Source organism: Bufo gargarizans, chromosome 9 (genome assembly GCF_014858855.1).
Source record: "Bufo gargarizans isolate SCDJY-AF-19 chromosome 9, ASM1485885v1, whole genome shotgun sequence".
Lineage (NCBI taxonomy): Eukaryota > Metazoa > Chordata > Amphibia > Anura > Bufonidae > Bufo > Bufo gargarizans.
The window spans coordinates 30932350-30959433 of record NC_058088.1 but is presented as its reverse complement, the minus strand read 5'-3'; the positions used below and the strand labels follow the sequence as shown (position 1 = coordinate 30959433).

Sequence of the window (27084 nt, the reverse complement as noted above, 5' to 3'; positions counted from 1 at the left end):
TTAATTGAATATATCTATAGATATGTATTATATTAATTAATTATCCTATAAAATATAGGTAAGGTTATACTATACCAAAATGTCAGCTAGCAGGAATCAGTTTCAATGGTTCTAAGATGGCTGCCTCCAATGACTGGCAAGATGGTCAAGATGATGTTCAGAGAGAGAGCCAGATCGATCCCTTCTGTCAGCCCATACCATCTTTTTATCCTATCTTAGAAAGGGCTTGGCCAAGTTTTATCATTAACTAGTGACCTCACTTTATAATTAATAGAACCTCCCTCTAGGGAAAAATATACCCTAGATCTTTGTTACCCTAACACTAGATGGCACTAGTATTCCATACAAAAAAAAATCGAAGCATTCATTTATTTCTCTTATTCATATATAATAGCACTAACATGTAATCTAAGGTTTCAGACAAACCTTGAGAAGATCTTAAAGAGACAATGAGTTTTATACTTGGTCAACTAACTTGTGTATCCTTAAGTCTTTTGACCAGACTTGATTAAATCAAAATAAATATGGCTATCTCAATTCATTGTTCTTGGATGAGACAGGGTTTGTTCATGATTACCTGTGTCCACATCCATTCCAGGAAAGAAATAATTAATTTGTGTGTTCCACTGAGACAGATTCTAAACATGACAGAGGAGTTTATACCTCATTTCTAATCTTACAATTGAATATATCTATGAGGACTATACTCTTATATATATACTATATATTCAGCACACCTATTAAAATTGATTATATAAAATCAATCTACTCCTATATTGATTAATATAAAAATCACAAAGAAAGATTAGAGTCTTTCTATTTACTAAAATCATCAGAATTCAAATACATTGTCTTATCTAGGCCATCACATTTCATTAGACCTTGGGACATCTCCTTCTCACAAAACAGACTTAGGTAAACACTTTGGTATATATCGTAAACCTTAGGTTAGCAATTTCAGAGTAAAAAAAAATCCTGAATTCACTCTGCCTTAAAATAAGACAAAATGGTTGTCCCTTAGGCTCATGTCCATTCACTTATATAGGCCTTATAATTATGGACTTTATTCATACTCAATAGTTCTGACAAATTCTGCAGGAAGGCTATTCCATGCATCCACTACTCTCTCAGTAAAGTAATACTTCCTTATATTACTTTTAAACCTTTGCCGCTCTAATTTAAAACTATGTCCTCTTGTAGCAGTTTTTCTTCTTTTAAATATTCTCTCCTCTTTTACCTTGTTGATTCCCTTTATGTATTTAAACGTTTCTATCATATTCCCTCTGTCTCATCTTTCTTCCAAGCTATACATGTTAAGGTCCTTTAATCTTTCCTGGTAAGTTTTATCCTGCAATCCATGTACCAGTTTAGTAGCTCTTCTCTGAACTCTCTCCAAAGTATCAATGTCCTTCTGGAGATATGGTCTCCAGTACTGAGCACAATACTCCAAGTGAGGTCTCACCAGTGTTCTGTAGAGCGGCATGAGCGCCTCCTTCTTTCTACTAGTAATGCCTCTCCCTATACACCCAAGCATTCTGCTAGCATTTCCTACTACCTTTAAGTCTTCTGAAATAATGACCCCTAAATCCCATTCCTCAGATAATAAGGTTAGGACTGTATCACTGATTTTATATTCTGCTCTTGGGTTTTTACGTCCCAGGTGCATTATTTTGCACTTATCCACATTGAATTTTAGTTGCCAGATTTTTGACAATTCCTCTAGTTTTCCTAAATCCTTTTCCATTTGGTGTATCCCTCCGGGAACATCAACCCTGTTACAAATCTTTGTGTCATCAGCAAAAAGACACACCTTACCATCGAGGCCTTCTGCAATTTCGCTGATAAAGATATTAAACAATATGGGTCCCAGAACAGATCCCTGAGGTACCCCACTGGTAACAAGACCTTGGTCTGAATATACTCCATTGACTACAACCCTCTGTTGCCTGTCCCTCAGTCACTGCCTAATCCATTCAACAATATGGGAGTCCAAGCCCAAAGACTGCAATTTATTGATAAGCCTTCTGTGTGGGACAGTATCGAAAGCCTTACTGAAGTCTAGATAAGCGATGTCTACTGCACCTCCTCCATCTATTATTTTAGTCACCCAATCAAAAAAATCAATAAGATTAGTTTGACATGATCTCCCTGAAGTAAACCCATGCTGTTTTTCATCTTTCAATCCATGGGATTTTAGATGTTCCACAATCCTCTCCTTAAGTATGGTTTCCATTAATTTCCCACTATTGATGTCAGGCTTACTGGTCTATAGTTGCCCGATTCCTCCCTACTACCTTTCTTGTGAATCGGCACAACATTTTCTAATTTCCAATCTTCTGGGACGACTCCTGTTGCCAGTGATTGGTTAAATAAATCTGTTAATGGTTTTGCTAGTTCACCGCTGAGCTCTTTTAATAGCTTTGGGTGTATCCCATCAGGCCCCTGTGACTTATTTGTATTGATTTTAGACAGCTGACTTAGAACCTCTTCCTCTGTAAAGACACATGCATCAAAAGATTCATTAGTCTTCTTTCCTAACTGAGATCCTTTTCCTTCATTTTCCTTCGTAAAGACTGAACAGAAGTATTGATTGAGGCAGTCAGCTAGTTCTTTATCTTCTTCCATATACCTTCCTTCTTTTGTTTTTAATTTTGTAATTCCTTGTTTTAGTTTCCTTTTTTAATTTATGTATCTGAAGAATGCCTTATCGCCTTTTTTCCCTGACTGAGATAATTTCTCTTCTGCCTGTGCTTTAGAAGCTCTTATAACTTGTTTGGCCTCTCTCTGCCTAATCTTGTAAATTTGTCTGTCATCCTCGTTTTTTTTTTTTTTATGATTCCTAAATGCTATATTTTTGTTTTTAATGATTTTGGCCACTTCTGCTGAGTACCACAGTGGTCTTTTCCTTTTTTTGCTTTTACTGACAAGCCTAATGCAATTTTCTGTTGCCTTCAATAGTGCCTCTTTTAAGTAGTCCCATTTCTCCTGGACTCCAATAAAACAGTTCCAATCTGATACGGACTCGTATACTAATCTAATTTTAGAAAAGTCAGTTTTTCTAAAATCTAAAACTTTTGTTTTTGTGTGGTGTGACTCAGTCACTGTACTTATAGTAAACCACACTGACTGGTGATCACTAGATCCCAAGCTTTCCCCTACAGTAATATCAGATACCAAATTCCCCTGTTGTGAATACTAAATCTAAAATGGCCTCCTTCCGGGTTGGCTCCTCAACTACTTGTTGTAAAGATAATCCCAGTAGGGAATTTAGAATATCTGTACTCCTAGCAGAACTAGCTATTTTGGTTTTCCAGTTTACATCAGGAAGATTGAAGTCTCCCATAATGATAACTTCCCCCTTTAATGTCATTTTAGCTATTTCCTCAACTAGTAGGTCATCTAATTCTTTGACTTGGCTAGGTGGTCTATATATCACACCTACACGAGTTACCTTATGATTATCAAGCTGCAAGGTAACCCAAACTGACTCTAAATTGTTCTCGCTAACTTGTATCAAATTTGATTTTATGCTGTCTTTCACATACAGGGCCACCCCTCCCCCCTTCTTGCCTTCTCTGTCTTTCCTGTATAGAGAGAACCCTGGTATTGATATATCCCAGTCATTACTCCCCTTGAACCACGTCTCAGTAACAGCCACTACATCTATATTCTCAGAAGCATTAATAAAGGGGTACTCCAAGGCCTCTTTCACACTGCCGTTTAGTAGTTCTGGCAGAGAACAGTCTGTGGAGCTCTCTGTAGCTCTCTCCATATATCACCGGAATGGCCCTCGGCTTCATTGACTATAATACGGTCCAGCGGAAATCCGGCCGTCACCCAGAAAATATGCAGTGATTGAGCCGGAGAAAAACCGCTGCAAGTCGGCGACCACTCCAGTAACATCTGGCAATGCCGGACCCAGAGAGTTCCGGCAGGCCATCCTCTGCCGGATCTAATAACGGCGGTGTGAGACTAGCGAGGGTGAGACGGCAGTGTCAGAAGCAGTCTTGGAAATTGTGCTGATGAGGCGCAATAACCCAAAAACAGCTGACTACGTATAGGTGTCTTTTTCTTACAAAAAAAATCCCAATCAATATCCCAAAGCCTGTTTGAAGAACGTGACGTTGACCTATAGGGCAGCCATCCAATAAGGGGCACAAGAGATGATGATTCATCAATGATGAAATGAATTTAAAATATTGTCATATTGTATTTCAGAATTGGGACATATGATTCACCATCTCCTTTTGTGGCACAAAGGTGAGATTTCGTTGTGTAATGTTTTCTTTATATTATTATATCCCAATTAATTTCAAAAGATACTTTATCTTCTAATCTAAGGAATTAATAACATCTCTGTTTTCATTTAAGAATTCTTAAGGGATGTTTCCGGGACTTAGATATTGATGACCTATCCTCAATAGGTCATCAATATCAGCTGATAGGTGGGGAGCTGATTGATGAGGGCGCCGGGTGTCAGACTCCCACCAATCTGATATTGATGACCTATCCTGAGGACAGGTCATCAGTACGTAAGTCCCAGAAATCTCCTTTAAGTTGACCATGGACCAAAAAAATCACGATAACCTTTTAAAAGATGATCAGCTGATTGGTCCAAATTCAGAAACCTCCAGTGATCAGCTGTTCCTGCCGGGAGCTACTGAGGGCGAGGGTTGGACTGGATCACCAGAGGAGTATGAGAGGATCCTCCACTGGGACCAAGCTCTGACAATAATGGATCCCTAATAAAACAGGGCCCTTAATTAAAGGGGTTGTCTCACTTCAGCAAATAGTATTTATTATGTAGAGGAAGTCAATACAAGACACTTACTAATGTATTGTGATTGTCCATATTGCTTCCTTTGCTGGCTGGATTCATTTTTCCATTACATTTTACACTTCCCGTTTCCATGGTTACAACCACCCTGCAATCCATCAGTGGTGGTCGTGCTTGAGCACTATAGGGAAAAGCGCTAGCTTATCGGCGCTTTCACAGTCCTGGCTACCAGAGAGGCCAGTGCTTTTTCCTATAGTGTGCAAGCACGGCCACCACTGATGGATTGCAGGGTGGTTGTAACCATGGAAACGGGAAGTGTAAAATGTAATGGAAAAATGAATCCAGCCAGCAAAGGAAGCAGTACTATTTGCTGAAGTGAGACAACCCCTTTAATTAAGGGCCCTGTTTTATTAGGGATCCATTAGCACGGCCACCACTGATGGATTGCAGGGTGGTCGTAGCCATGGAAACAAGCAACGTATAATGTGATAGAAAAAATGAATCCAGCCAGCAAAGGAGACAATATGGATAATAACAGTACATTAGTAAATGGCTTGTATTTACTTTCTCTGCATGATAAATGCCACTTACTGAGGTGAGACAACCCCTTCAAAGCCCTCAGAATCATTTGTTCTAGTAGGCCCAAAGGATTTAGTGTAAGTCCAACGCTGTTGAGGGCTGACCATATATTACATTGACGAGCGGGTCTGCTGTAGCTGTTCTTGGTTTGTGGCTACCTGCGCTGGCTCATGGGGGGGGGGGGGGGTACCCCTGTATGGCATCCATTTGCATCAATATGCTATATTGAAAGAAACTTTATGAGACAACAGCCTGAAAGATGTATATTCATTGAGAAGCTTGGACATTGATCCAGGGATCTGTCAGATTGGGTGATCAAGAAAAAATGCTTTTACCCTTGGGAAACTGATCTATTTCCAGTGTCTTAATTTGGATCAACTGAGTTTCTTTTTTAACACATAAATGGGTGAACTATTTGGTCTTCTTGCGTCTTTCTACTCATGTGAAGACCCCCCCCCCCCCCTCCTCCTTCAGTATAGCTTGAATTCCTGTTTCTTGTCTGCCCTTTAAGGGTGCAAATACAAGACGAAGAAACCAGTCCAACCAAGAAGAGCCAAACGCTCCCTAAAACTCTGTCTTCATATCTTTATGATGATCACAAGAGGTATGGTGGGTTTTGTTATAGGGTAGTACTAACTCTAGGTTATTCAGGCAATATGTGACTGGTGTTGGTCTTACCTCTAGAAACCTAATAGATTTTGAGAATGAAGAGGGGTTTACACTTGGTGGTTAATGTAGTACTTTGTTCTGTTTTTGTCTGTTTTTCCTTTCACGTTTTTACATTTAGTTTTGTACTTTCAATATCTGTTATCGGGCCAGGTTAGGGTTCTCCAAGAGTACTGGCATGATATTCTTGAGTTTATCTTGAGTCTCATCTGGGTGCTATGGGAGTTATGCCTGTAAGACTGGTTGTACACACAAGACTACTGAAGGCCGAACGCTTATTCTACCACCATCACTTCCGTTCCCATGTATTCTGAGAAGGAAGAGATGGAGAAAGCCGCTGCCAAACTCCTCAAGTGGTGGTTTATCTGTACAAGAACAAAAGGTTCAAGCAGTTGAAATCCATCTGCTTGATCCCTATCTGCCCCAATATCTGCTGTTGGGAAGAGTAGGGAGGCCCCCATACATATTAGATGGTCAGCTAATCCTGTTCATATTGGCCGATTTGGGCAACCTTCATCTAATATGTAGGGTCAGCTTAAATGTGACAACCTGTATGATCTCCTATTTTTCTATGTTAAAAAGTCACTTTACGTAAATTGGGAATACTCAAAAAATCCTCCCAGAGAAGTATGGATTTGTGAAATTAATAATTTATCTGTGTATAAACATACATACACAGCCCAGGGATGCCCTGATCTGTTTCTTAAAAAAATTATACCGTTGCTATAGTATCAAAGATTAATGATCAGAGTGGTGGGCTGCTAAAAAAAAGACCTGGCACCTCCATTTATTACAATGTCCGGCTGGTAGTACAACATTTGCCCTGCAGCGGACTCCTCAATTTAATAAGAGGATATCTTGATAAAATATCTTACACAAAATAATGACAAGCTAATATTATAAAGTCTGCAGTTTTTATATATTTTTATACCTTTAGACTGTTGTGTTGGTTGACACCAGTCTATAGACATCAAATTTTTAAATTGAGATGTCTTCACAACGTAGCTATTTAGCCTAGAAGCGACAATAGACAACATTTCGGCCTCAAAAAGACCTTTTCCAGGCTAAAACGCTATCTATTGTTGGTTTTATGCTGGCAAAAATAAAAGCTACATTTTAGAAGATACTGTATCTGGTTCCTTGGAAACTTTGCCTTTTATGAACTTCTACTGAGATGCGGTAATGGAGGGAGCATGCCGGAGATCTTACAAATTCTACAGTAAATTTGACACCAATTCTTAACTCCTTCCAGGGCTGAAAACCACTGGACAGAAACACAACCCAGACCACCAACATCACAGGCAACTCCCTCCAGAGTGTAAGTTACGTGCTCTTTATATAGGAAAGAAAATATGTGTACTGTGTTAGCCAGTAGACCATGCCTGATGAAGAGATCTAAGAAGGCTTGCCTTTTGTGATCATCTATTCAGTAAGCCATTAAAAGATATCTACGACTGAGGACTCTCTGCTTTTTAATATAACCCATAGGTTTCACCACAATTCACATGGCTTTAGAGTGAACCTCGAACTAATAACACAATTAGTTTACCCAACATATTAGTATCGGCCACAGCAAAATGCAACCATATAGTAACAAGAAGGACTAACGCCACATAGCAGTGATTAATGGGATATTCACCAGCCTGTGATTCATTGGTGTCCTATGGCCATAGTAATCCTTCATAATTCACTGGCTTGCTTTGGCCTGGTGGTCCAGAGGAGGACTGATCCCTAGTGTGTACAGTCAGATCAATAAGCAGAGCTCCTCCACTATGGCTGTGAAGATTCAGACAGCAGGACTCATAATAGGGGTCAATTATATTCCCCCTTGTTTGTTGGGCTCCATATCTTCTTACGTAGCCAATACAGCCTTCATATCTGTTGTTATGTCACCTTATCTTTATGCAGAAGCTCCACTTTTTCATCGTATTTACATTATTGTGATATATTCATACCATCATAATTGGGTATCATCACAAATTAGCCCCATATTGTATTCTTCCTACAGAAGCGACAGAAGCAGCAGCCCGATATTAACCTCTTACTCTACAAGCAACATTGTGGAGACCAAAAAGTCAGCAATAAAACCTGAACCTGCGAAGATCACAATCGTCAGGTCTGTTGCTATGCTAAAATGTATATCGCCAACTTTGTGACGGTTTTTATTTTTGTATACTTTTTAGGGTGGAGAATTGGCTAGATTATTTCTTACACTATTTAACTGATTCATAGGATTGGTGCACAGGGTTAGACTGGCCCGCCATAGGATCCTCTGGTTGATCCAGGGCCCAAAGGTCCAAGAGAAAAGAAAAAAATAATTTGGAGATGCCTTTGGATCTAATCACTTACCACTAGGGTCTTATTTATTTGATTAAAAAAAAAAACTATTGGTCATTATTGATTTAGGGGCTGCGCCCTGGGGATAATTTCTTCTTGTAGGCCCAAAAAACCCCAGTCCAACACTGCTAGTGCAGATGGCACAGTTATACCTGGGACACTACACTTGAGGTGGCCCAAAGAGAAAGGCAATGATTGCTGAAATGTATAATATCTCACATAAAGTACATAATAAAATTGCAGACATTCCAATAGCACCAGCATAGTCCACACTGCTCTGTAAATATTGCCCATCACACTCTAGGACCAATTTTATAAGAAGCCAAGCAATCAAGTATTTTTTTGGAGCGTGAAAGGAAACTGGATTCAGTATAGGGGGTTTATAACCTTTCTTATTTTATAATTAATTTACTCACTTAACGCGCATATGGCGTGCCTTGGCTGGTTGGCACCTGGGGCGAGTACTTTCTCTGGCACCCCTCTCCCCCCCCCCCAATACTTGACCACATACCTCTTACATCTAGGGACGTCTCCTGTCATGTAGACCTTCTCTTTTCTCTTCTCCTCTGTTAGACCGCCATGAGAAATTCTTTCAGCCGCATCTCGTCTCTACAGAGTTTGTAATACAGACACGTTAGATTTCTCCGTTTTTCCATCAACCTCCCCATCCTGGTGTCACCACAGTGTCATCCTGCTGCCAACCTTAATACTGTGCCCGTTGTGCCCCCCAATGCCCCAGGTACTATACTGCTGAAAAAATAGTGACCCCAGTAGACATAATTGGGGTCCTTTATCAAACTGGTGTAACGTAGAACTGGATTTCCAAAAGAGCTGTCAAATATGAAAGGTGGAATCTGATTGGCTGCTATGGGCAACTAAGCCAGTTCTACTTTACACCAGTTTGATAAATTACCCTAAATGTCCCTATAGTGTCCACAGCAGCTATAATGCCCCCTAGAGTGCCCCCAGTAATAACACCCTATATTGTGCTCCAGGAAATAATCCCTGAATAATGTCCCCAAAAATAATAGAATTGCCCCTACAGTGCTTCCCCAATAGCAACGCCCCCCACGCTGCCCCATATAGTAGTTTCCTCCACACTGCCCCCCATGGTAATTTGCACCACACAGTAATTTCCCCACACTGCCCCTAAGCAGTAATTTCCCCCACACTGCCCCATATAGTAATTTGCCCCCACACAGTAATTTCCCCCACAGTGCCCCTACACAGTAATTTCTCCCACACTGCCCCCCTATAGTAATTTGCCCCCACACAGTAATTTCCTTAACACAGTAATTTCCCCCACACTGCCTCCATATAGTAATTTGCACCACACAGTAATTTCACCCACACTGCCTCCATATAGTAATTTGCACCACACAGTAATTTCCCCCACACTGCCCCATATAGTAATTTGCACCACACAGTAATTTCCCCCACACTGCCCCATATAGTAATTTCCCACACACAGTGATTTCCCACACACTGCCCCCTTATAGTAATTTGCACCACACAGTAATTTCCCCCGCACTGCCCCCACACAGTAATTTCCCCCGCACTGCCCCCCACACAGTAGTTTAACCCACACTTCCCCCACACAGCAATTTCGCCCCCACTGCCCCCACACAGTAATTTCCCCAACACTGCCCCCTCACAGTAGTTTCCCCCACATTGCCCCATATAGTAATTTGCCCCCCACATAGTAATCCCTCCCATAATTATTTGCCACCACATAGTTATCCCTTCCATAATAATTTGCCCCAACACAGTATCCCACCATAATATTTTCCCCCCACAAGTTGGCACATAAAATAAAAAAATAAATAAAAGCTAAATACTCACCTATGTCCAGGCGCTTGCTTGCAGAGGAAGGCGCACACACTGTGCTGCTGGGTCCCGGTACATGCGCATGCGATGATGTCATCACGCATGCCTGCATCGGGATTTCACTACCGCATATGCCTTCTAGGCCTGAAGCCTATGGCGGTGATCGGCGGCGGGGCAGGGAACTATGTGCTCCCCCCTAAGAGCCCGGTGTTCTGTGAAATTTCCCTACCCTCATCACTTCCTGTTGTGATGGTGCCGCACCGGAGATGACGTTTTCAGCTTTGGAAGGAGGTGTGCCGCGCCGCCCAGGCGCACAACGACGAGGTAGGGAAATTTCACGCGTGCGTAGTGAGTGGTAGGGAGATTTAACAGAACAAATGGCCATCAGATCTCCCTACCCCCACACTGCGCAGGTGCGGTGAACTGATGGATGTTCGGTATAAGAGATCTCCCTATCCGCTGGTGCGCACGGGTGGTGTATCCCGACGGGAGTAGTTAGCCGCGCTTGCGCACTGGCCCGTAATTTTTCCCTACCCTCTAACCACTGCTGAGGCTCCCGGAGCATGCGCAGTGTCGGCCGGTGTCCAGCTGAGAGGTAAGACGCAAGCGCCTTAGGTGGCCCCTTCTCCCCAACTCTGGTGTGAAATTTCCCTACCCCGTCATTGTGCGCCTGCGCTGCATACCTCCTTCCAAAGCTGGGAACGTCATGTCTAATGCGGCCGTGTCACGACAGGAAGTGACGAGGGTAGGGAAATTTCACGGAACACCGGCACCCCGGTCGGACTGCCCCACCCCCCCAGGCACGCCACTGTATAGTGCTGCACTTTACAGACGTTGTGTGGAGCTCACAATCTAGATTCACTATCAGTATGTCTTTAGAGTGTGGGAGGAAACCAGAGCAGCCCCACGCAAACATAGGGAGAACATACAAACATCTTGTGTTGGATTTGAACCTGGGAGTGAACTGTACTGCCCTCTTGTGGCAAAATGTCAAACTGCAGCACTTAGATCTGCGACAGCTGAATGGCGACATCGCATAGAACAGTTACTTCATAGCACAATGACTATGGCTGGCCATAGACAACACTGGTTGATCCCAATTAAACTGATATTGTAATTTTTCGTGATGTAATGAAATTCTGACCAACGGACGTCATTGGTCAAAACATTTCCCAAACATAATTTTTATTTTCCCATTCAGGAGACATTGGGGTAATGTATTAAGTTAGTTAGCCTGGTTTTTGACTCATAAAAGTAGCAAACTTCGTGCAAGTACTTTTTTGCGCTAAAATCTATGACTTTTTACCTTTTCACGCCAGCTTCACAAAAAAGTGGTAAAAAAAATGGGCACAGATCCTCCCCTACTAGGGGGCGATACAGGAAAGTGGAGCTGAGTTTTTAGACATTTTTAAAATGAGCTGTTTATCAACCAGGTTGTGCCTTTTGATAAATTTGGCGCACACAACTGAATAAGCCGGTAAGGACAATTCTGAAAAAGGGGTATAGAAAAAACACAAATGCTACCCCCCCCCCCTTCCATTGTCTCAAAGATATGAACATTTCTGAAACAATGTTTATGTACATGAAAATTATTCACATTGTAGCCAAACATAAAGCTACGTTTACACCGGCGGCGTTATTTGCTTTCCACCAGAGGGTTCAATATTACCGGAAGCACTAATGCTTCCGAAGCACTACAACGTATCACAGGACCAGCCGCGTATTCCTCATTACAGACCCCGTCTACGAGCTGCGGAGAGGTGCAGATTTTGAAATCCACAACCTGTCCGTTTCTGCTGGAGAATTTCACTGAGGATCCAAAGGGTGAAATCTGCAGCACAATCATGGCGCCTAAAACATGCAGATTTTGCGGTGAATTTGCTGCGGATGTGCCCTGTAAACAGCCACCCTAAAAACCCCAAAAACTTGTGGTTGAATATGATAAATCTTCATATCTAGGGTGAAATGATTTCCATCCATGTCTTCACAATTATTAGTTCACAAATTCAGAATAATATTTTTTTTTATTTTTTTTAAGCAGCGACACTAAAGACATAACCAAACCTTCAACTACTACTACAAGAACGGAAAGGTGAGATGTGGACGCATTTCCTCGTGATGATATATATCACCATGAATACATGTAAAGAGGAGAGGATCCGTGGCCGGACGTGTGCCCTCTGCTCACCTACTGCAGCAGATGTTGTGTACAGTACATGATGAGTGACTATCGATGTACCGCTCCTCCGCTTGGTCATTAGGGTCCATTCTCACGTCCGCAAGTGTTTTGTGGTCTGCAAATTGCGGATCTGCAAAAACACGGAAACCGGCCATACGGCCGGCACTATGATAGAAATGGGCACAATAAATAGTACATATTTTGCGGCTCCGTTGAAGGTAAAACGGATGCGGACCCATTCATGTGGACGTGTGACTGGACACTCAGAGAGACTAAAGCCTCTAAAGCAGCATAAATATCAGTGAGAAACGTAATACTGACATACACACGAGATAACAGTTGGCCAGAATGGCCGATTTCCACCATTTCGGCTGACTGTCATTTCAAGAAGTAGCGCAGACGATCTATGATGGCCGACGGCAGACTGTTTTCTGCTGAAAATGTAATCAGCTGTGCTGGAAAATTCTGCCCGCTGACGGCCGGAGCCGTATGTGCAGCAAGCCTCTGAGGAGCCAGTGCAGAGGATGGGAGTGGTAGTGGCCCTGATGAGGTGTTATATCACGGTGCACTCCCTAAGGCCGTTGCTCCCTGGGGATCGCTGCAGTAGAAAGGTGCTTTGAGGAATCAGGTCAAAAGTAAAACTATAAAAGTCTCTCTTTACTTAGTGCAAAGTATAACTTGTGGCACATCCAGCGGCCATAAATACAAAGTTCAGTTTCTGGCACCAGATGAGGAGGGCGGGCTCCTTGCCAAGTGGTTGGCTCATTTTAAAAACTCTATTAAGACCGGGGGTTTAGACACCAATCTTAATAACCCTGCACTGGCTCTTGATGCGCCTACATTTTGGCGCCGGCCTCTACATAACTTAGACGCTTGCCGTGCAACTTGTTTAAACCTACACCTCCTCCCTTGCCAAGCTTAGTTCTTTGTTGGGATTTCATACCACCGGTGGTTTTGGCAGCATGAAGCTGGGTTTCATGGGTATACATTATAGATGGCCTATGCTTAGGATAGGCCATTCATATCAGATCCCCGGGGGTCCAACATTTGGAAACCTGGTTGAAGGAATCGCAACGCTCGGGACACTTTCAATACTTGGGAAACTTGAATGGAACCATGGACAGTCACTACTACGCAGACATCATGCATTGTACACAATGGCAAGACCGCAGCCATTTCCTGGGCGACGCAACCCATACAAACAGTTGATCGGCAGGGGATCCAAGATTCAGGCCTAGTGTCGGACCACCAATATTGTTGACCCAGAAAATCACTTTAAGTTATTCATGTGACTAGGATGTGCGGGTGTACTGATCAGTAGAGGTCTGAAGTCTGGGGACTTTCACTGCACAGTACAACACCTGTAATATTACTATTTTTTTACCTGCTTTACCTAGACATGGGCTTTTCAACAGTAAATCATTCTTGTTCTCTCTGGCAGGGTGGAGACCACCAAGAAGAGCGACGCTCACCCAGAAAACCTGGCTTCCTATCTATATAATGATGTTAACAGGTAATCTACAGTATACAGGTACCAGCTGCAGAAAATCAAGATTGTTACCCAGGTCACCACAAAATGGCTCCAGCACCAACTATGCTGACCCATTTTATTAAAGGGGTTTTCTGGGTGTAGAATATTGATGACCTGTCCACTGTCCCCATCAATATCTGATCTGTGTAGGTTCGACTCCTGGCTCCCGCACTGATCAGCTGTAGGAAGAGGCCTCAGCCCTTCAGTGCATGCTCATAACTTACCAACCAGAGCGCCATACATTGTATAGTGGCTGTGCTTGGTATTGCAGTCCAGGCCCCTTCACTTGAGCTGCACATTGGCCATGTGAACAATGAATGTAACGAGTAGGAAAAGGCCACAGCACTCACCACCAGCGACTTCTTCAGGTGATCGGCTGATCTTTGTAGTCTGACCCCCATGATCGGACAATGATTATAACTCTCCTAAAACACCTTTAGCTCAACCACCACCTTTCCCCTCAACCACCACCTTTCCCCTTACATCACAGACTCCATCTTCCCTGTCAGACTCCATTCCTTACAAAGCCGTGTCATGAGGCCTTCCTTCCCTCAGTACAGCCACATACTTGAGGTCATCTTCACCTCCTGCATTGTTCATTGGTCAGATGTGCTGCTCTTACAGTAAAGAGGCCTTACCTTGCCGATCCTGGTGAGGAATAAACCTTTTTTTCTCCAGAAGTAGGGAGTGACCCCTTGTCTTTTGCGGGGATTTTACATGGAGCAGCTATTACTGTTCATACTATAGAGCTATGGATGTAGCTCATGTCACCACAGCTCATCATGTGTACTATGTACCTACGGTTGAGATGTTTTGTTTTTTGCATCTGCAGGTTTGAGAAAAACTGGACATCAAATCCACCTACACAGGCAACATCTCAGACAGTAACTTCCAGGTTAGTGCCATAGTGTTATTCTTTCATTTGAATTTCTCGTAAGGGGTTTTCTGAGATTTAAACACTGATGACCTATCCTCTGGATAGGTTATCGGGACCTGATCATGGGGGTCTAACACGCGGGACCCCCATCGATCAGCTGTTCGAGAAGGCAGCACTCGCAGTAGTGCCGCGGCCTTCTCGCTGCTTTTCCAAGGCCGAGTGACGTCACATTCATCGGTCACATGACCTAGGAGCAGCTCAGCCCCATAGAAGTGAATGGGGCTAAGCTGCGATACCAAGCACAGCGGCTATACAGTGTACGACGCTGTGCTTGCTCAAACAGCTGATCGGCGGGGGTCCCAGGTGTCAGACCCCCGCCGATCAGATGCTGATGACATATTCCGACCTATCCTTTTAGAAGTTATGAATGAATTACTAGCAATTTGTAATTAAGGTCCAGATAGATGTTAGCAGTTGGCGGTGTCCCTAAACAGTCTAACATTATCCAGTCAGTGCTACCAGTGTCAGACTGCAGGGACACCCCCCAGGGGCGGACTGGGAACTAAAAGTGGCCCCTTGCTGTAGGCGGGTTCAAATTGACAGAAGACGAGGCAACAAAAGCAGGCAGGGACAACACAAGTAGGCAGGACCTGCAATATCACAGTGCAGCCAAAAATACTGCCTCCCCTGCCACAGCATTCAACTGTATCTCCATCCTGAGGACTGTAATACAGTTGAGCTCAGGAGGGCTTGGGCGGCCCCCTGGGCATCGGCCCACCTGGAAATTTCCCTTTAGGGTCTATGGCCAATCCGACCATGACATGGTAACACCAGTTGTAGAGGATCAGCATAACATCAGATCATAAGTATAGAAACTCAGAAATGATCATTTAATGTGGAATATAAATATGAGGTGACAGGTCCTCTTTAACCCTGGATAGAGAAGAAATAATGCAATTAAAAAAAATCTGAAAAGTTAAAAAAAATGAAAATATCTCCCATGTTCTAAAAATGGTCTGTTGCCCCAAGATCTTTTATCCCTTTCAGATGCTCCTGATTCTTATCAGGAATTCTGATCAAATAATGTTGAGAAAATGTTTTCTGAATTTATGTGAAGGAAACGTATCGTAGGTTTGGCATATAATAAGAAGCTAGTTGTAGTAGCTGCCAACAGGCCCAAGGCGGGGAGGGAAGCCTAGCCTTTCTGGTCCCACCCCACAGAAGAGCTACTGGCAGCCAATCATGTCCCTTATTTATCTGATGGGCCAGCCAATGAGAGCTGGATTCTGATTAGTTGCAATAGACTACAACTCCCATTTGTCTGCCCTAGCTACTATAAATGACATCCACTCGGTGATAATAGCCTTTTGTGATATAATATTCTGCTCTGCTGCACCTTTTACTGCTCCAACATGTTTTACCTGTACATGCGCCTCTCAGCAGGAAATCACAATACCATGAAATGTAAATACATTAATATCACCCTGTTCTCTCCGGCAGGGTGGGGACCACCAAGAAGAGCGAAGCTCACCCAGAAAACCTGGCTTCTTATCTGTATGATGACGTTAACAGGTAATACATACCAACATTGTAGTTGGTAAATTCAGAGCATATAAAACCTGCCCCTGGGAATGCCCCAAATAATAAATCTGTCTATACTTATGCTGCCTGTCCTATCTGATCTCCATACTGATCCTGAGTTGCCTGCCCTGACTAGTGACTGTTTTCTGGATTGCATATACTTTGCATGCCCTGACCCCGGCCTGTTTCTGACTACGGCTTTCACCTGATCCCTCAGTGTTCCGCACTGGTGGGTCAGCAATCATTTAGACAGAGACTACTTACTATTGAGATGGTCTCTAATATAATATAGGGAATATTGCAGCTTTTAATGTATATATGTATGAATTTTGCATCTATAGGTTTGAGAAAAGCCAGAAATTAAATGCACCTACAAAGTCAACATCTCAGACAGTAACTACCAGGTTAGTGCCACCGTATAATTTTTTATTTTCATTTCTCATACTTAATGGAGTTCTATGGAATTTTTATACTGATGGCCTATCTTCAGGATAGGTCATCAACATGAGATTGGCAGCTGTGCTTTATGACAACTTAGGCCTCTTCCTAGGTCCATGAAGTCACGTTCTTTGGTCACATGGCCTAGACGCAGCTCAGTCCCATTTAGGCAGGATACTGTGCTTCGTAAGCTGTGAGCAGGAGACCGCGGTGCTCACTAGCGCTCCTGTGGCTTCCTCGATCAGTTGATTAGCTGACTTCAACCAATCTCATATTGATGACCTACCTTGAGGTTAGGCCATCAATATGAAGATCCAGGAGAACCCTTTTAAAGGGGTCATCCACCCCATCACTGTCAATCCATCTCATGAGCATCAATCCTTCTTCACAGGCCAACAGACCGTCCAGAGAGCCCTAAACTGGTCTCATGGAGCTCTAACAGTGAGAGCAGAACTTCAGCAGTCAAGCCTGGGCCAGGGAAAATCACAGTCCTGCATGGTGAAAGGTATTTTATGGGATAAAGTTATGCTTGGGTAACTTTATATTTATTATGTTAGATATTCTTATGCAAATGAGCAGTTAAGTGCACCAAGGGCAGACCCAAGCCAATCTGTGCACCCTTATACTTCCTGCTTCTTCTGCCAGCCGCTCGCTCTCCTTCTTCATTGACAGGATCTGGAGTCTGCATAGTCATCTCATCTGACCCTGTCAGTCAAAAATTAGAGAGAAAGACTGGCAGAAGAAGCAGGAGGGGCAAGAGTGGTTTGGGCCCACCCTCGGTGCACTTTTCTGCTCATTGCCTTCCTGAGGATAGGACATCAATATCAAAATCTCAGACAACCCTTTTTAAAACTTGATTCTAGTGATCAGACTACAGCTGATCGCTGGGGGTGATGCAGCAGGACAGCCTGTGTTTAGCCAGTTAGAGGAGGACTCTTGTCTAAAGCCGACAAGGCCTTTAATTGATCCTCAAACGGCCAATGTAAGGCATTCAGCAAAATGATAACATAATTTAAGTATGCCAAACATATAAAGACCTTTTTTTACAGTGAAACCAGAGATCCGAACATCCCAAGACTATCCTCCAGTACTACAGAGAGAAGTAGCTCAAACATCCAGCCAGGACCAGGGAAGATCAGAGTCCTTGTAGAAGACTGGTAGGAGAATCAATTAAATACATACTTATTGCTCCGCAGTCTGTGTCGTTCATGATGGTAGTTGTGGCGGTGGTGGTAGATATCACAGTTAGAGATGCGTAAAGTTTTGAAACATTCTATAAGGGCAGCTTCGCCGAAGTTCCCCAAGAAATTCTGCTATACGGTACAGCCAGAAGGAGTGCCCATGCTGCAGGCGAGTTGTGGCCATTCTACAGTAAGCAATCATGTGGCCAATTAGCCTGCAGCTGCCTTTAATTTAATAATGAAGACCGCATGTATACTCGTCTTCATTCTTAAATGGGTTATCCCATGATTAATGTAAAAGAGATCATATAGTACATGACAATCTCTTTCTAACAAAGCTAGAAGTAGCCCTGTACCTCACATGGGTCCAGAGATCTCCTCATTCATTGCTCTGCCAAATTAATATCAAGCTGTTGCTGGTATGGGGTTTGGCTGTTTGGGGGGTAGGGCACAATGTGCTGGCATACCCACTTCTCCAACCCAAGCGCTCTCCTGCCTTATAGGCGGGAGCCCTTCTTCTCCCATCTGCTTTTCCTCCTTTTCCACATCATCTAATATCGATGAGAATATGTCATCAGGAACATCCAACTCCTCCTCACTCTGTATCTTGCTGACATTTCTTGGAAGTAAAGCCAGGAAAAGATGAGGATGGTCATCATTAATGAGGACCTTTCATGGGTTTGTAGGAAGTGAGATAAATATCTGTACCTGCAGGGTCCCCCCTCCCCCCGTTGATGCTGCAACCCTGCCTTTCTTTTTTTAAATAGTGCTCCTGCGCCCAGTTATGGCCCCCCGCAAATTTCATGCTCAGTATTCTAATACTGAGCATCGGAGCAATGGGGAGGAGACGCAGTCTTTCTGTGTAGGCGTCTCCTTCTCCACTGGCTGTAGCGCTGTCCAATCGCAGCGCAGAGCGTCACAGCCAGGTACTGCACCCTGGCTCCCTCTCACCCCGGTGACAGGTCCTCTTTAAATCCAGAATTACCGTAAACACTGGTACAAAATGATTGTGTGAACGAGGCCTATAATGAATATGTTCTCTTACTTACAATCATATTTATTTGCAGTGATGACACTAACAAAGAGTCCCCAAAGCCTTCAGCGGAAAGCCGCTCTACAACCAGAAGAACGGAAAGGTAAATGTTATAGGGCGCGCAGAGGTAGCAGTAACACCCAGACCCTGGTGCCTAAGTGTACCACTTAAAGGGGTTGTCCACTTTCTGTCTACTTGTGACCCATGTGCATGCAAGATGACTATATGGCACTTACTAGTCTTTGTTAATCTCTGCCATTTGCTATATTTCATGAGGTATGCCCCTTTGTTGGGCAAATCTTCTATGCTGTCTGCACAGAAGTTCTGTCCTTAAGATGGCCACTGATGAGGAGTCATGTGACCAGACACATCACTCATTCTGCACCATTCTAAAGCCTCAATCACACGTCCATGTCCGTGCTGAAATCCGTGACAAGGTGGTCAGTGATGCCTCTGGGAAGTTGTCCATGATGGATTCATGTTGGGTCCGTGTGTCCGTTTTTTGCTGTCTGTGTGTCATCCGTGTTTCACAGACACTGAACAGATGAAAATTAATTTTCAAAGCATCTCTTCCTAATGATCCTTGAAACGCGGATGGCATCCGTGTTGCATGCGTGGTTTTCACGGACCCATAGACTATAATGGGCGTGATGGATCTGTGAACTCGGACAAAATAGAGCATGCATGCGTGCTAAAAAGAATTGACGTGGAGAACACGTATGTGGAACACTGACATGTGAATAAGGCTTAACGCACCGCACCTGCACTAAACTCCCAACAGTGGAAGAGCAGGTGCAGTGTATTTAAATGGAGGAGACATCACATGGAGCTGATCTGCCTGGTCACATGACCCTCCCTCAGCAGCCATTTTATGGACAGGACCTAGCCAAATGAGGGGGCATATCTTATGAAATATAGAGAATGCCACAGAATTTCAACAAAGGTTATATTAGTAAGTGCCATATAATAATCTTACAAACTCATTGTACTCAACAGTAACCAGAAAGTGGACAACCCCTTTAAGAAGGTGTTTTATAAATGGCAGATTGTAATGTGCAGAATTTGCATTGGTGCCCAAAACCTTAACATTTCATATTTAACTGTAGGGAAAAGAGATTTAAAGCGATTAGAATATTGATGTCCTTTCATCAGACCTTATCCACATGCATTTCTTGCGGCTTGCACGTGAACACATTCATTTCTATGGGGCTGCATGGGGTTTACAGATGTCATCCGTGTGCTGTCCTCATCCGTGCCGCAAATTATAGAACATGCCCTATTCTTGTCTGTTCAACAGGCATTTCGATAATAGGGCCAATGGAAATTGTGGCGTGCACACTGCCGGTATTCACAGTTTGCGGATCCGCGGTTTGCAGACCACAAAATGCATATAACCGTGTGCATGAGACCTCAGATTGTGCAGGGACACCCCCCATCTGGTGACACCCGTTTGGACCGTCAAAGTAAAATGCTGGCACTGTAATTATACATTCTAGCAGGAATAATAGAGGAATGGCTCATCATAGAGTCATGAGAACAGAGGCTCCAGAATTGTTATTACACGGGGAATGCAAGTAGTTACTACGACAGACATGTCAGGAGGGGGACAGGTCCTCTTTAAGAAGTAAATCTACTCAAAAAGATAGTGGTACATCACAATAATACTAATGCTTCTGTCATAGAGCGTACTATTTTGTGAAAGAGCGGCCTCATATCAAGACACAAAAGGGGTTATCCAATAATAATTAAAAATAATACAATTCTTAAATTATGAATTCCTAATTAAAAATCTCAGACAAGTCCTCCAATAAGCTTAAAATAAAAAAATTATCATGTTATACCCCTCCCTTATCTGTGGCACCGTACCCGTCCTCCTTATGTGAATCTTGGGTCTCATTAGTGGTTAACTCCATTCCTTGTGTCTTGAACATAATTGATTTTCTAGTACACAAATGTATTTTGTAGGCTGCCCCCTATAAGCAGCAATGTATGTTTCTGTGTTTTCTATGGGCAAAAATGTTTTGCTTATATTTTTCATTTAAAGGGGTATTCCCATCTGGGACATTGATTGTATATCTCTAGGATGGTAGATTGGGTCTTGCTCCTGTCTCTGCACATGCACGGCCACCCGCTGTTCACCGCTATGGGAGCTCCGGCTCGGCTATTTCGGTGAACGAAAAGGTGGCCGCTATTGTGCGGTGTGTGCTCTCCATTGACCGCTAGGAGACTTCCGAAAATTGCTGCGTGCTCTCCCTTGGCTATTTTCAGAACTCTTATAGTGATAAACGGTGAGCCCTTTATGCCTGTGTCCCTGCTCTCCTTCACTTTGGGGGCCCCATTCTCTATGGGTCCCAGGGGTAGGACCCACACCTGTCTGACATTGATGGCACCAGTGTCCCAGATGAACCAGCGCCTCTAAAACCATGTGATGTTTGGGCTGAAACATTCCTAAATAGTAACATTTACCCATATTTATGGTGATAAGTATTAATATGTAAAATTCTGTGGAAAGATTTTATTTCACACTATTGTTTTTTTAAACACAGCAAAGATGTGCCGGATTCCTTAAAATTAACATCTTCATCACTGTCCACAAGAGCCACGGAGAATACACGGCCAAATATACAGGCTGGACCTGGGAAGATCACTCTCATCAAAGACGAAAGGTAAACTACAGGAGATTTTGTTTAATCTATATACTATCTGTCTATCTATCTATCTATCTATCTATCTATCTATCTATCTATCTATCTATCTATCTATCCAATATCTATCTATCTATCTATCTATCCAATATCTATCTATTATCTTTCTATGTATTTATTGATTATCTATCTATCTAGTTAATCTAATCTATTTATCTATCTAACTCATATCTATCTATTTATTGTTCTATGTATTTATCGATCATCTATCTATCTATCTATCTATCTATCTATCTAATCTAATCTATTTATATATCTACAGTAATACAATATCTCCCATTATATTACAGTGATATAGGTAACAATGGAGTAACAAACAGAACAACTGAAACAACATATTCAACAACACGCGCTAAAGTCACTATAGAGACAATAAATGAGAGGTAAGGGAGTCAAACCCTCATCTGTAACTTTGTCTTTGTGTGATGTAATGGTCCAGAGGCGGAGGTACCTACATAGGTGTGTTAGATGGCTTTGTATAGAGAACAGGACAGTGTTAGTTTGCTTGTCTGGACGATGGCTGATCATACAATTCCATTGGTTCCCACCAGAATCCAAACCTCTGCACACATTATATCAGTAGTACCTCTGTACCTCTGAACCGCCACTAGCATAAAACAGGATTGGGTGTATATTAGTACATAGCAACCTGTCTGCTCCTGTCTATGGGGCGACTTTATAATAAACTGTCGGACCACTGATTTCAGTACACAATGGTGGCTATAGTGTTCACATTCTACATTAACATTCCTTTAATCCGGTATGTGGGACTTCACAGATCCTGAATGATCCAATATTCTGGATTATGGAGCCAAAAAGTATAAAAAAAACTCCACCCCCTTCCCTAAGGTCAATATTTTGTGATGGAAACAACTACCAGATTATCAGGATTTTCTGGGTAACAAAATGCTGGACTAAAGGACTGTCATTGTGTCTCAGCCCCGCGTATCTGTAATGATCCGCTGTTGTGTTATCATTTCAGCCCATCCTCTAAACCTGCACCCAGAATGGAGGCGAAGCCAAAAGAAGCCGGAGCAGCTACCACCAGGTGAGATTCGTCGTCTATCTGTAAACTGAAAATATCTGGCAGATTTCTCACCAAGTCCAAATCTTGATTGTTGGGGCTTCATTAAGCTAAGAGAGGGTAATATATCAGGGGCACAGTGGAGTAATATCACTGCAGTTTGGACTTGACTCCCCTAAACACTAGTGATGAACGGCAGGGGCTATATTCGAATTTGCAATATTTCACAAATATTTTGTAGAATATTCATCATATATTCACGAATTTCAAGAATCATCAGCAGGTATTGGCTTATCTGCGACAATCTCAGATCTGCTATGCGGTAGCTCTTTCAGCTCTGCTATGCTTGGCTGGCTTAAATAGAAAACTCTTACTCTTCTGCTGGAACTTAGTTTAGCTGTCTGTAGTCTGTCTCTTACTTTAATTCTAGGAACTTCTTGTCCTGGCTTTGGAGTACCTCAAGCTTTAGCTTCAGCTTGGATGAAGGTAGTGCAAGCCCATGAGGGGAAAAGCAACCATGTAGACTTCAGAGGCAGAAAGTCTGGGCCTAGCAGACCAAGCAGTGCTCTGCTAGCCGACCCACCATCTCTCCCAAAGGAGGGTGGACTAGACTGCTCTCTGACTAACAAAACTCCTCCCTCTCTAGAAAGGGCTGGAAGGGAACTAGGAGGTTCCTCTCCAGAGAAACTATCTCTGCTCAGATTTGCTGCCACCTGCTGGCGAACCAGACACATTACATGTTAACATAACATTTGGAAGAAAATAAATACACACACATTGTAGGAAATTACATTAAATATATATATATATATATATATATATATATTGACACAGGATGCACCAACCAATATAGTGGGGGTACAAAGGAGGTGGTAATGCCACTCTGGGGTATTACATAATGTTTCCAATATTGGCTCCTGTGGCAAGTGCAATGTGAGCAGTGGATAAGAAAATATTATCTAATTTGTGGAAAGAGGATCTTGCGTGGGAATAAAAGGTATAGTCTATACATGATGGATTAAGGGTTCTCCAGACATCCATAACCCCCAGGTCTCAGAGCCCCCCGGAGCTTGCAAAGAAGTTTGTAAGAGATATGTATGCGTTTGGAGGAGAAGTCTAGGTCTGGTTCCAATTGGATATTAAAATCTCCACCCAAGATAAAAATTCCCTCTTTCAAAGAGGATATTAGCTTGCGTGTCCGAACGAGTCACTGTATTTGACTCTCATTAGGGGCGTATAAATTCGCCAGAGTGACTAGTGTTCCCGCAATTGTGCCTTTAACAAATAAATAGCGACCTTCTGGATCAGCAATTGTAGCAGTGTGCTTAAACGGTAATTGTTTGTGTATAGCAATACTGACACCTCTGCTGGCAGATATATATGTGCTGTGGAACCATTGAGAGAATTGTATAGGCAGAAGTTTGGGTGTCTAACCCATCTTGAAGTGAGAGTCTTGGAAAAAAGTGAGATACTTTGTCTTTATGAAGAAGTGAAAATATCTGGAATCGTTTCCGTTGCTCGTTCAGACCTCGCACGTTCAATGATGAAACTACAATAGACACCATAACGTCAACATCAAAGGCATTATGTCAACATATGAGAAGTAGTGGCTCGGAGGCAACTTGGGCTTTAGCTCAGGGACCACAACTTTTAGTCCTCTGGCTAGCCTCCAAAGGAAATGATGAGAACAGTCTCAACTTGGAACCTCAGTGTTCAGGCATGTTGCTAAGTCGTACAAGCCCAGGTAATACTTGAGGGCTGTGTTGGGAAGTAAAGGAGTGTGTGGGGGGGGGGGGGGCAGTTCAGATAAATGATAGGACAGTGGGTCTCTATCTGTGAGATCTGGACATACATAGAGGAAGCATTAGGCATGTGCAAGGAAAAAACTCATTTAGGTCTTGAACCTTGACAGGCATCCTCGTTTGGCCTTGTCCGTCTTCCCAGGTGAAACCAGGTGCCAGGTATCTGGATGGGGAGATCTTGGAAACGGATCACCTTGGTCGGCAGGCATCCAGGATGGTGTTTTGATGGGTGTCATTCCAAGCGATTCCCAGGCCGCTTTCAGATCCTGATGAGATCTGATGGTAATTTGCTTCCCGTTTTTTGCAATAGCAAGGCCAAAAGGGTAGAGCCATCGAAACGGGGTCGCTAAAGCTTTTAAGGCTTCTAAAAGGGGACGCAGTATTCAATGCTTAGCCAAGGTGGAAGGCGCCAAATCTGAGTTGAGTAGACTCTCTGCTACTTTTCAGGAGCTCCGCAGTGTCGACGTAGTTTAGTAGGCCACATATGGTATCACGCAGTGGTTCATTCGGTTTGGGTTTCCATCGCAATGCCCTGTGGATTCTTCTAATCACAAATTGGGCAGCTCTCTCAGGACCTAGTAGGGAGGCAAATAACTCCCTTGCTACTTTAGATAGTGCTTCTGGGGCGACCGATTCAGGTAGTGTCACGGATGATGTTGCAGATAGCTGGAACTTATAAATAAACATCCGAATGGCTTGATCCCAAACTAAGGAGCATATGGGTGAGCCCTATAAAACCCTAAGAGCTCTCCCTGACTGCTATGCCCATGCAAGGGTCTGAATGGCCCACGTACCTAAGACTGTGTGACACCTGAAGACCCTATAATAGTGACCCTATAATAGTAAATCAAGCCAGCAAGGAAACACAAATAAAGAAAAAGACTTATCTTAGCAAACAGCAGCAGCCTCCAGCAGTGAACACCTCATTCAGGAAGTAATATAAACCGCAAAGTGAGGCAGTATGGGAGGGAATATAAAGGGAGACAATTAGTCTAAATAGGTGACAGCTGGGAGAAGGAAAGGAGATGACAAAGTGAAACCAAAACAAAGAACGTCATGCAAAAGGTAGAGAAGAACGTCTGCCAGACCTTTTCACAGAACTGGCTGTGACAGGTAGGCCACGGATCCTCAAATTCCGCCTGCGACTGCGGTTCTCCTGATCTTCAAGCTTTCACACGTCCGTTGTTTCTTTCCTGGTCTGTTCCATTTTTTGCGGAACAGATCTGGACCAGTTCTGTACCCATTCATTTTCAATGGGTCCTGAAAAAAAATCAGACATTGAGCTGTCCGATTTTTTTCAGGACCCACTGAAAATGAATGGGTACAGAACTGGTCCAGATCTGTTCTGCAAAAAACGGAACAGATCAGGAAAGAAACAACAGACGTGTGAATAGACCCTAATGGTGAGAGTGCCAACTCCAGCACGTCCTGGAGGATAGATTTTGATATAGAAGGGTCTCTTCGGGTAGATCTGTGATCCAATGCATCTGAGATGCTTCCCATTTCAGAGAAGTCCTCTGCGTCAGAGTGTTGAGCAGCACTCAGCGCCATCTTGACTGCACTAGGGGTAGAGGACTGAGGTTTCTTTCTTAAAACTTTTTCCATGTCCGGTTGTTTTGTTCGGATGGGAGTGGCCTCGGCAAAGTTCTTGTGCTTGTCCTTGCCAACTTTCCCCATGTAGGTTCAGATGGAGTGCATGTAAAGGGGTGATATAGCCAGTTCTTGTGAGGAGCTTAGATTCAAGCGGCCATTCAGCAGCACGGCCAGGCTCCGCCCAGAAGAAGGTTCTGTGCTGGTAGCCCAGGGTCTGTGGCACAGTATCCCCATCTCAGCTTCATCTTAAGGTCACTGATGCACTCTGGCATCTTCTGAGCACTGATTCCTAACTGCAGACCAGACTAGGGGCTCTGACTGCTCTCCTTATATACAATTTTTAGCTGAACTGAGTTGAGAAACACAACTCAAACAAATACAATGTTACAGTTATTGACTCCTATAGACTTGTGTTAGACCCTCAATAATACTCAAAGTCAATGACACAGTAGTTTTTCCAGACAAAAAGAAGTCTTAATATATAATAACAGAGCTAAACCAAACTGTCTGGTTTTGGTGGTAAACAAGGCTGGTTTTTTCCCTCCAAAACATACTCTTCTTTAACCCTGTTTCCACAGTGGCGTGCAAATACAGTGCAAGTAAACAGGATATTCCTCACAACATACACACAAAATACAGTTATTCAGTATTAAACAGTATAAGTTAGTGCAAGTTAACCCTTTAAAGGGAAATAAAGTAAGGAGCTGATGCATAGGGGAAACGGGCAAATGTCCACAAAAAGTGAAAAACAGTCAAGAACACTTTCACTGCACTGATGGCAGCAGGACCTGACCTTGAGTCCTGCTTCCTCTTGTGTGGAGTGAGTGATTCTGCTGTGCCTGGGGTGAGGTCAGTATTTTTTTTTATGCCGTGGAGACAAGGGGAGGTATATATATATTTATATATTTACACACACACACACACACACAGTGTATATATATATATATATATATA

The 27084-nt window shown here is 43.1% G+C and overlaps 1 protein-coding gene across 3 annotated transcripts in view; it reads left to right on the top strand.

The window, feature by feature from the left end:
- The window catches only part of LOC122946462 (zinc finger protein 185-like), a 131178-nt gene that overhangs the window by 69765 nt on the left and 34329 nt on the right, over positions 1-27084 (top strand). Inside the window, exons 11-25 of one of the 3 annotated variants that reach the window (XM_044306122.1) lie at positions 4219-4260; positions 5868-5960; positions 7275-7340; positions 8031-8138; positions 12228-12278; positions 13807-13878; positions 14729-14791; positions 16274-16345; positions 16696-16758; positions 17184-17297; positions 17842-17949; positions 19041-19109; positions 21553-21672; positions 22002-22094; positions 22694-22759. In XM_044306122.1, coding sequence (XP_044162057.1) covers positions 4219-4260; positions 5868-5960; positions 7275-7340; positions 8031-8138; positions 12228-12278; positions 13807-13878; positions 14729-14791; positions 16274-16345; positions 16696-16758; positions 17184-17297; positions 17842-17949; positions 19041-19109; positions 21553-21672; positions 22002-22094; positions 22694-22759 — 1200 coding nt within the window. Of the gene's footprint in view, positions 1-4218; positions 4261-5867; positions 5961-7274; positions 7341-8030; positions 8139-12224; positions 12279-13806; positions 13879-14728; positions 14792-16273; positions 16346-16695; positions 16759-17183; positions 17298-17841; positions 17950-19040; positions 19110-21552; positions 21673-22001; positions 22095-22693; positions 22760-27084 lie in introns of all 3 variants that reach the window. The other 2 variants (XM_044306121.1, XM_044306123.1) reach the window with 2 other exon arrangements.